At 37.9% G+C, this 10,291-nt stretch overlaps 1 protein-coding gene across 1 annotated transcript in view; it reads right to left on the reverse strand.

Moving 5' to 3' along the window:
- The window catches only part of LOC107712392 (receptor-type tyrosine-protein phosphatase mu), a 251,734-nt gene that overhangs the window by 175,139 nt on the left and 66,304 nt on the right, over window positions 1–10,291 (reverse strand). Inside the window, exon 2 of the mRNA XM_016517630.1 lies at window positions 6,571–6,693. Coding sequence (XP_016373116.1) covers window positions 6,571–6,693 — 123 coding nt within the window. The remainder of the gene's footprint in view (window positions 1–6,570; window positions 6,694–10,291) is intronic.

Raw genomic sequence — 10,291 nt, forward strand, 5'->3', positions numbered from 1 at the left:
GGGGGGGGGGGAGTAACCCAGCGCTGAGGACCCACACACAATCACTTTCCATGCAAATCAGAGATGTGAGACGAGCTCCAGCATCAATTCACACTCACACACGTGAAAAAATAAGCAATCGAACACACACGGATCAGCACGAGGACTACTGATACATCAATATTCTTCAGTGGAGTCGCATTTATTTCTACAGCGCTTCATACACTAGATTGATTTAAAGCAGCTTTACTGTAATAAACAGGAAAATATTGTAGAAAATAGTGTCCATATTGACAAATTCAGCAATTATGAACACTTCAGCTGTAAAGCAGCTCTACAGAAGACAATTGTCACGTTGCTACTGTGAGGGAGCGAGGAGAACATCAAAAATTAGATTTTAATGACATCGAGGGAACCAGGAAAACACACGTAGCAGGAGAGGTATACACATACAGACATTCAATACCGGACGACCAAACAATGAAAAACACAGGGCTTAAGTACTCTGAACTAAATGGGGAACACCTGGAAATAATGACATCATACACATAGGAAACACCTGGGACAAACGAACCTATTCAGGGAACAGGAACAGGAAGACCAAATAAGGGCATAAACATAACATGGAGCACGTGGGGAACAAAACACAAGACATCTGTTTCAAGACAGAAACAGAGTCTGACATAACGCCCCCCTCCGGAAGGCGTGTCCTCGCGCCACATAACATCAACGGGGTGGAAGGGGGGGCGCCTTGGAGGTCCTTCAGGACAGACTAGTACGGAACAGGGACGCCTCCAAGGCAGTACCAGATCCGGGCACCATGGCGGATCAGGGAGCTCGGGGAGCAATGGCGGAGCAGGGAGCTCGGGGAGCAATGGCGGAGCAGGGAGCTCGGGGGGTCATGGCGGAGCAGGGAGCTCAGAAGGCCATGGCGGAGCAGGCAGACCAGGGAGCCATGGCGGAGCAGACAGTTCAGGAGGCCATGGCGGAGCAGGGAGCTCGGGGAGCCTGGCCTCGGCACTCGGCCTGGCCTCCACGTACGGACCCCTACTACCCCCCCAAAAAAAATCCTTGGAGACAATATCGTCTTTAGAGGCCCTCCATAGACCTAACTCGGGAACTGTGGCCCTCCCTGGGCTTGACTTGGGGACTGGAGTCCTCCTTGGGCTGGACGTGGGAACTGGAGCCCTCCTTGGGCAGGACATGGGGACTGGAGCCTTTTCTGGGCTAAACACGGGGACTGGAGCCTTCTCTGGGCTAGACTCGGGGACAGGAGCCCTCACTGGGCTAAACTCGGGGACAGGAGCCCACTCTGGGCTAAACTCGGGAACAGGAGCCCTCCGTGGGCTAAACTCGGGAACCGGGGCCCACACTGGAGCGAGCTCTGGGTCTGGAGCCGACACTGGAGCGAGCTCTGTGGCTGGCACCAACCGCATTTTCCTCCCCTTTAGGTTACGGGTGAATAGGGCAGCCGGCGGGCTTGACGCTGCAGTGGCCGGCGGGCTTGACTGACGAACGGCCGGTGGGCTTGACTTTGGATGGCTGGAACGAATGGGTGATGCCTCTGGGCTGGCGGAGAGGAGACGGGATCCGCTGACGAACCGAGCCAGGTTGATGTAATCGGGCAGGGTCCACCTGGACCCTGCCAGTGGCATCTGTTGAGCGATCCCCTCATCCAGACCACACCAGAAACAGTCAACAAGAGCCCACCGGTTCGAGGGAAGTCTGCTTGAAGCAGGTGAGGAATTCCTTGATGTACTCTTCCAGGGAACGGCCGTCTTGATAAATCGAACATAACTGTTCCAGGGGATCCATTAGAAAAATCTAAAGAAAACACTTTTAAAAAAAAAATGAGAAAACAAAACGGGGAGAAGGGGCGCCGCTTACTTTTTTTGGTCCGGTATTCTGCTACTCTGCGGAGCGAGGAACGAGGAGACGAGGAGTACATCAACAATGAGATTGTAATGACATCAAGGGAACCAGGAAAACACACGTAGCAGGAGAGGTATACACATACAGACATTCAATACCGGACGACGAAACAATGAAAAACACAGGGCTTAAGTACTCTGAACTAAATGGGGAACACCTGGAAATAATGACATAATAAACATTGGAAACACCTGGGACAAATGAACCTATTCAGGGAACAGGAACAGGAAGACCAAATAAGGGCATAAACATAACATGGAGCACGTGGGGAACAAAACACAACACAAGACAGAAACAGAGCCTGACAACAATAGAGTCATTATTTAGATCAGTTCAGTTCAAAATTTTGTTCCAACCCAATACTGTCAGTCAGGGTTATCATAGTTAACTAAAACTAAAACTGAAACTAAAACCATAAAAAAGTTACTTGAAATAAAAAGTTTTCAAGGCAACATTTCTCATTTTAATTAAAATTTACTAAAATAACTAAAACTAAAAGTACAATTACTAAAACTTTAACTGAAGACAGAACATATAAAATAAAAACTCATTCTAAATATTAATAAAAACTATAGTAGTATTTCAATGATACTAAAAAACATCCCTGGTGTCAGTGCAGTTAAATAGATAATATTACTGTCTTTTTAACCCCTTTCAGCCTTTTAATGATTTTTAGTACCTCGATATTTAAGTAAATACTGTGAATTTTTTAAATGAAAAATACTAGATTAAAAACAATAAAAATAATAATGGCCACTAAACTTTAACATTAACTCAATAAATAATGAGATTTATTCATTTTCAGTCATGTGCATCAGTGACAAACAGACAAACATGCATCCAGGAACATGAATTATTAAAGTAAATGGAGATGATCTTGATTTCATGTTGAATTTGTGACCCTGGAGCACAAAACCAGTCATAAGGATCAGTTTTTGGAAACTGAGATTTATACATCATCTGGAAGCTGAATAAATAAGCTTTCCATTGATGTATGGTTTGTTAGGATAGGACAATATTTAATTATCTGGAATCTGAGGGTGCAAAAAAATCAAAATATTGAGAAAATCATCTTTAAAGTTGTCCAAATTAAGTTCTTCGCAAAGCATATTATTAATCAAAAATTAAGTTTTGATATATTTACGGTAGGAAATTGACAAAATATCTTCATGGAACATGATCTTTACTTAATATCCTAATGATTTTTGGCATAAAAGAAAAATGTATAATTTTGACCCATAAAATGTATTGTTGGCTATTGCTACAAATATACCCCAGCGACTTAACACTGCTTTTGTGCTCCAGGCTCACATATATGTTTAAATTGAATCTTGAAGCTAATCTAAATGACAAGATGTTCATAAAACTCAAATGGCAAAATAAAAAGCACATTAGATAAAAAACAAACATGTAGGAAATATTCAATATATTGGCCAGCACTATCAGGCTAAAACACACACAAACAAGTAAGCACTCGATTACGCATCACATTACACAGGAAAACAACATGCATTCATTCTGGAGCGGCGTCTCCATTAGTCTGATTCCTGAGGTGCTGTCAGTCCCAGAGTCTTCGTCTCAAATCAAATGAGAGGCGATCAATGCCGCATTAAAGAGAGAGAGAGACGCTCCAAATACGGGAAAAGCATCTTAATGACTTCCAATACGCCACCGCTAGAGGAAAGACGCTTTAATTCAAATAGATTTGCCTGTTTTGATATAAAAATTAATTCCCAGAGCTTCTGTCTTTCCTCCATTAGCTAATATCGAGCGCCAGCCGCTTTTACCGTAATGCGAGCGATAACCGGCTGGTTACTGGTGGAAGGTTTCCTCGGAGGACCGAGGGTTGATTCTGCTGGGTTTATTCTCTAATAAAGTGCGGTAGTGATCACACACCATCTCAGCCCATGATTCCCTCCACAGAGATTTCAAACAGTCCTCAATAAAGAGCTCAAACCAGCCAAACCCAGCAGATTACACCGTTTCATTCTGCATGTGAAGTCATGCAATCAAAACCACCCACAACTCAACCATTACGAGCATAAAAACCACCAATTGTGAAGTTTAATTCAAATATGCACAGATATAAAAGCAGTTTGACAGCTACTGATTTCTAATGACGGATGGAGATTATTTCAGGATTATGGATAGTAAAACAGCAAATATCATCAGTGACCTCAAGGAAAGACGGCCTAGAAATGTTTATATGTTTAAAAATTCCCTATGATTTTTACTTTTAGAACAAAACAGTGCTCGATAACCCTAAAATATGTTCAATGACGTCCATTACAAACAAACAAAACGATCGACGTGTCGATCCATTTAAAGCGTCAAATCATCAGATGAACGCGATTTCTGCTCGATTTCTAATGTAAAAAAATCCCTGTTAAATCAGCCAAAAACCCTCTAAAAACGTCAAGAAGGTAAAACTGTGTTCCTGTAGGTTTATACAAGTAAATTGAATTCTTGTTTAAGACAATTTAAGGATAAATGAAAGGAAACACAATATGTTTTCTTACGGTAAATGTCTAGACTCTAGAAAGCAGACAATGAGTTGTATTAGTGACACTTTAAAGTTTGAAAATACAACTTACAACAGATCTCCACCACTTTTTAATGAATTTTGATTCTTAAAAAAAAATGCTAAAGCTTGAATTGCTCTGATTCAATCTACTAGACTTTTACATAAAGGGATAGTTCACCCAAAAATGAAAATGTGATGTTTATCTGCTTACCCCCAGGGCATCCAAGATGTAGGTGACTTTGTTTCTTCAGTAGAACACATTTGATGATTTTTAAGTCCAGCCGTTGCAGTCTATCAGTCGTATAATGCATGGCAATGGTAACAAAATCTATGAGAGTAAATTTTCGGGTGAACTATCCCTTTAACTTCTGTAGCAAAAAAAAGTGATGTTCCGTATTTTTTTCCGTTTCAAATGTCTAAATCAAAATTAATTAAGAAGTGTTGTTTTCTGAGAAACTGAACAAAATGAAATGAGTTTATGATTAAAACAAGAACCGAGATAGGGTCAGAAAATAAATTTAATTTAAAAGAAAAACAACGGTTACACTTTATTTCGATAGTCCACTTTAGACATTCTATTAACTATAAGTAACTTTGTAACTACATGTCAACTACATGTCATCTAATTCTCATTAATTTCTTTTTCATACCCCACTGACAGATATTTTTTTCATGTTTTAAGCATAAACTCATTTCATTTTGTTCAAAACAACTCATTTTCATTTTGCATCTCAAGTAAATGTTTCTTGATGTTTTTGTAGTGTATGCATTACTTTTAATGAATTTAAGATGTTCCGTTCTGATTTAAAACCTATTTAAGGTCTTTATTTGTGGGTAAATTAAGACTTTAAGAGCTTTTTAAGACCCCGAGGAACCCTGGATAACCTTAAGGCTGTATAGGTTCAAATCCCAGATGTGGTGATTCATAAAAACCTCAGACAAATGCTCCAGAAGACTGTCCTGAACGTGACCCACTGAAACCAGCCTAATGTGATTAACCGAACCGGTCTGCTTTGATGGTTTTAGAGGGTTTTCATGGTCAGGCTGAGAAATCCTGTATTAAATGAAGAATAACTGACCGAGAGTTGCTTTAGTTATTCTGAGATCCATCACGAGGCCATTGAGAAAGCAAGATTATTTTTCTGACCTCATTGGCAGATATGTTATTATTCTTGTTTTATGCAAAAACTCGCTTCATTTTGATACATTTGACAGACAATAAGACTTAATTTCTTTGCTTCATTTTGCTTCAAGCAAATGTGTCTCGATTTAATCCTCATAATGCATTCATGCCCATTTTGATCCAGAAGAGAATCATAAAAATTTCTACAAAATGCATAGTTTTTATTAAGGGAACAAAACTTTGAAAACACACATTAACACCATAAAAATACACATCTATTTTTTTTTTTTTTTCAGATTTTGTTAGTTATTTTTTAAGAGATATAATATTAAAAAAAAGTTTTGCATTTTCGGTTTATTATTCTGAGACCCATCACAAAGCCATTGCAATAAAACGTAATAAAATAAACTTAATTAAAAGAAAAAGGTAAGATTATTTTTTCCAACCCCATTGGTAGATATTTTATTATTCTTGTTTTGAGCAAAAATACACACGATTTTTCATCATTTTTGGATCATGCTTGGTACTTTCACGGTCCTAAGCGAACAACGACTTGAAATGTGTGTTTTTTTTTTCTCTCTCAGGAAAATCAATGTAATATAATTTTTTTAATTATTTTTTATTGTTATATATTTTTTTGCATTATTATTTAGAATTTTGAGGGGATTGTATGATACTACGCAATATTTATAAAATCTTTACAAGCAATTTTTTTCCACGGTCACTTTTGACCGTCAAGTGTTACTTTTTTTATTTTCCGACCTTTAACATATCCAAATCATGTCCGTGATTTTTTTGTGTGTTCACATAGCTACTGCGAAAAAAGCCACCAATTTTCTCCCCATTCTGATATAGCAAAAAAAAGTAAAAATTCAAAACGTAAATTTTCCAGCCGAAGAGGCCCATTGAGAAGCTTGACCTTCATCAGTACAGATGAACGACTGTCAGGAAGCCACAATCAAGCAAGAACCTCCACTAATCGATCAGTGATTGATCAATGCGACAGTCTCACCTGGCGGCACCCATGGGTCCAGCGAAGGCTTTTCACTGGAGTCGATCTGCTCCCAGTCCAGGTCATCGTCTCGCCCTTGGCTGTATCCGCAGGACGAGAAGGGCTTCTCGAAGTCACAATCTCCTGAAACAAAAGGACAGACATTTATATTATCAGCGCTTTTCCCATTACCGTGGCCTGGAAATGAGAGATTCTTCCTCCTCGGTTCTTTCCGTCATGATGTGGCCGCTCGTAATGCAATATATTACAAACAGCAGCAGCGCTTAAACCGAGATGAAGAGCGATTCGAAGCGAACGCGCGCCACAACACATATATTACCATCATTAGCTGCGCCGCATACCAATTTCACAATGACAGAAATGAAGTGTCCAAACTCTATCATCGTTAAACGCTGGGCTGCCGCCGCGCCAGCGAGCATAAATGTGATTCATTTCACAGCGGCGTGCGACCAGGCTTCTCCTTCACATCATCCGCCGTCAGCTCTCATTCATCCTAATTCTCCTCGCGGGACGCACAATGCCGACCCTCATCTGTGCTTTTAATTCCTGCAATAAACAGGTGAGAATGAACAGAGGAACACATTAAAATTTAAAGGATTCTGTGGCTCTTTGACTGTCAAACACTGATGTTTTTGGTTGCATATCCCAACCAGACGGGCTCAACCGTGAGTTTAGTAAGAGTTTGTTGTAGGACTATCTGTTGCACGCTGCAAAAATATGATTTTTTTTTTTACTTATTTGCATTGCTTTTCAGTACAAATATCTAAGTATTCTTGAATCAATATACATTTACTGTAGAAGCAAAATGACTTTATATGATATTGCATCTTGTTTTCTGAAAAATGCATCACAATCATGTGAGTTAATGCTTGGAGCAAGAACAAATATCTGCCAATGTGGTTATTCAAAGTGAAAATTATTTTTCTGTCCCCATTGCCAGATATTTTATTACCCTTGTTTTGAGCAAAAACTCACTTAATTTTGATACATTTGTCAGAAAATAAGACTTAAGTCATTTTATAGAAAATAGAAAATAACAGAAAATAAGTCATTTTTTAAATATAACGGTATCTTGATTTAACCCTCATAAAGCATTTAGGTGCATTTTGACCTGGAAGAGATACATCAAAAAAGACATAGTTTTTAGTAAGGGAATGGCATTTTGCAAATTATTTAAGAATGTATTTATTTGTGTATTTATTTATTTGATTTTTTTTTTACAATAAGTTTTTAAGATATATATCTTTCAAAAAAATTTTGTTTTGTGTTTGGGTCATTTTTGAACCGGGTATGTATGGAGCACAAATAGTGTCAAAAAATTTAAAATTTGTAAAATTGTATGTGGAGTTATATTAGTGCCAAAAACCTTTTAAAAACAAATTTAGCCTTTTCCCCATTTCTCACACACTTTTGGACTGAATTTTGTTGATGAACATGAATATGTACGTCAATTGATGAACCACTGCAGCATGAAAAACTGATCACTTTTTTCACCAAAAAACTGAAAGTTTATGCAATTAAAATCACATTACTTTGTTTGAAAACTTTTTCAAGTAATATTTATTTATTTATTTATTTATTTTTAGAAATAAATATGTATGTTTTATAGTGTGTAACTGCAGATATATGGACAGTCAGTGAGTGATTCAGTCGTCAGGCTGTTAGTGTGTGATGTTTTAAAGCCGCTGCTTCACTGATGACAGATATACTCCATTGTCTTCCTGCAGATTCATGCAGTAACTGTTATCTGATGATATATTCAGGCTTTTGTCCGCTTACACAAGCGAGAGGACGGCAGATTCAGTGAGCGCTGAAAGGAGAACAAGTTCATCTTCTATTCTGCGCGCGTCAGGAGACACTGGAGGTGACAATGGAGACAGACAGCCTTGAAAGAGCCGCTCTGACAGCAGTTCTCCAGAGCGGGAGCGTACAGTGAGGAGAGAGTTCAGTCACTGTCTGCATGCACTTCACCGGCTTTATTATGATTAACGCAAACACAGATACATACAAACTAACAGAACTAACGTAAAATACATTTGGCATCATGGCACCAAAACTGACAAAAAAAAAGAATATCCATCAACTGATTTTAGTTTTTTTTACACATGATATATATTAAAAACAACACAAAGAAAAAAAAAACCTTTACAGCTCGCAGTGTTGGGAAAGTTACTTTGAAAATGTATAAGGTTACAGATTACAAGTTACCCTGTTTAAAATGCTTTTGGACTGAATTTTGTTGATGAACATGAATATGTACGTCAATTGATGAACCACTGCAGCATGAAAAACTGATCACTTTTTTCACCAAAAAACTGAAAGTTTATGCAATTAAAATCACATTACTTTGTTTGAAAACTTTTTCAAGTAATATTTATTTATTTATTTATTTATTTTTAGAAATAAATATGTATGTTTTATAGATTTGGACTGTTTTTGAGCAATCATGAGTTAAAAAAATTCAAAGGAATTTAATCAAATTATGCCCTTATAAATTTATTACAATGATTTATTCAAATCAAAATTGGTTCAAGTGGAATTTGAAATTTCAAAGAATTTCAAATTTCTTTTTTTTTTTTTTAAAGGGGTAAATGCAGTAATAATGTGGCAACATTCAAAATTATTTCACATTCACTCATTAATGAGAAGTTGCTGATTAGATAGAATATGGTTTTAATTGAAAAATAGAGAGTGTTCACGATTCTTCGGATCCAAACGGACCTGGAATGTGAAAATAGTCAACAGATTTTGCATGCATTAAGAAAGTTTAGACATTAGCACTGGAAAATAATACAGAAACACTGAGGAAAAACATAATTTCTTTGCAGTGCAACTAACCAGCTGCTTTAAACATCAAAACTTCAGCTTTAATGTAAAAAGTCTTGCTGTGCATCATTGAATGTCAATGTCAAAGTCAGATTTATTGATATAGCACGGCATAAATTGAAAGTGCTTTACAACAATAAACACAAAGCCCTAAAAGAATAGAACTGCTCTTGAATGTAAGCATCTTTTACTGTAAATTCACAGTTTTAACTGAAGCTCGGCCGTGACTGATGGACCGCTGCAGAACTACGACCAGCGTCCAAGGGAAATTAATGTTTAAGGCTGTAATTATGGGTAAACAGAAATGAACAGGTGCGAGGAAACGATTATTGGCACACTTTTAGCCCCTTTGCTTATCAGCGCTGCACTGAGATTTATTCTGAGTGCATCTGAACGAGCCGACGCAAGGCCAAAAGTTCTGTGCACTCCAGAGCAAATGGAAAATAATGGTAAAATAAATGAATATTTCAGGACGCGGCGCTGCAGTACTCGCAAACTCACTGTAAATCAACACAGGAACTGCTACACACACACACACACACAAATCAGCAACCAAACACACCCATTTAACACACACACACACACCTTCCTCTGCGCACAAATGCACAGTAATGCTTGCATAAACAAGAAAAGCCGAAAAACACCTTTTACATGCCAGATCTGATCAATCACTCTTTGTGTGTGTGTGTGTTCACAACCCTTTTTACTTCCATAATGAGTGTATGCAACAATACAGAGTAGGATGTATACTGTAGAATATATACCATGCTTCAAGAAAAATAATTATGAATTGGTAAAAAACAAAAACAAACAAATATATATATATATATATATATATATATATATACTATTGTAATTATGTAAGTTAGGCATGTATGTGTGTGTGTTAGTGTGA

Source organism: Sinocyclocheilus rhinocerous, unplaced genomic scaffold, assembly GCF_001515625.1.
Source record: "Sinocyclocheilus rhinocerous isolate Xijiao unplaced genomic scaffold, SAMN03320098_v1.1 scaffold1830, whole genome shotgun sequence".
Lineage (NCBI taxonomy): Eukaryota > Metazoa > Chordata > Actinopteri > Cypriniformes > Cyprinidae > Sinocyclocheilus > Sinocyclocheilus rhinocerous.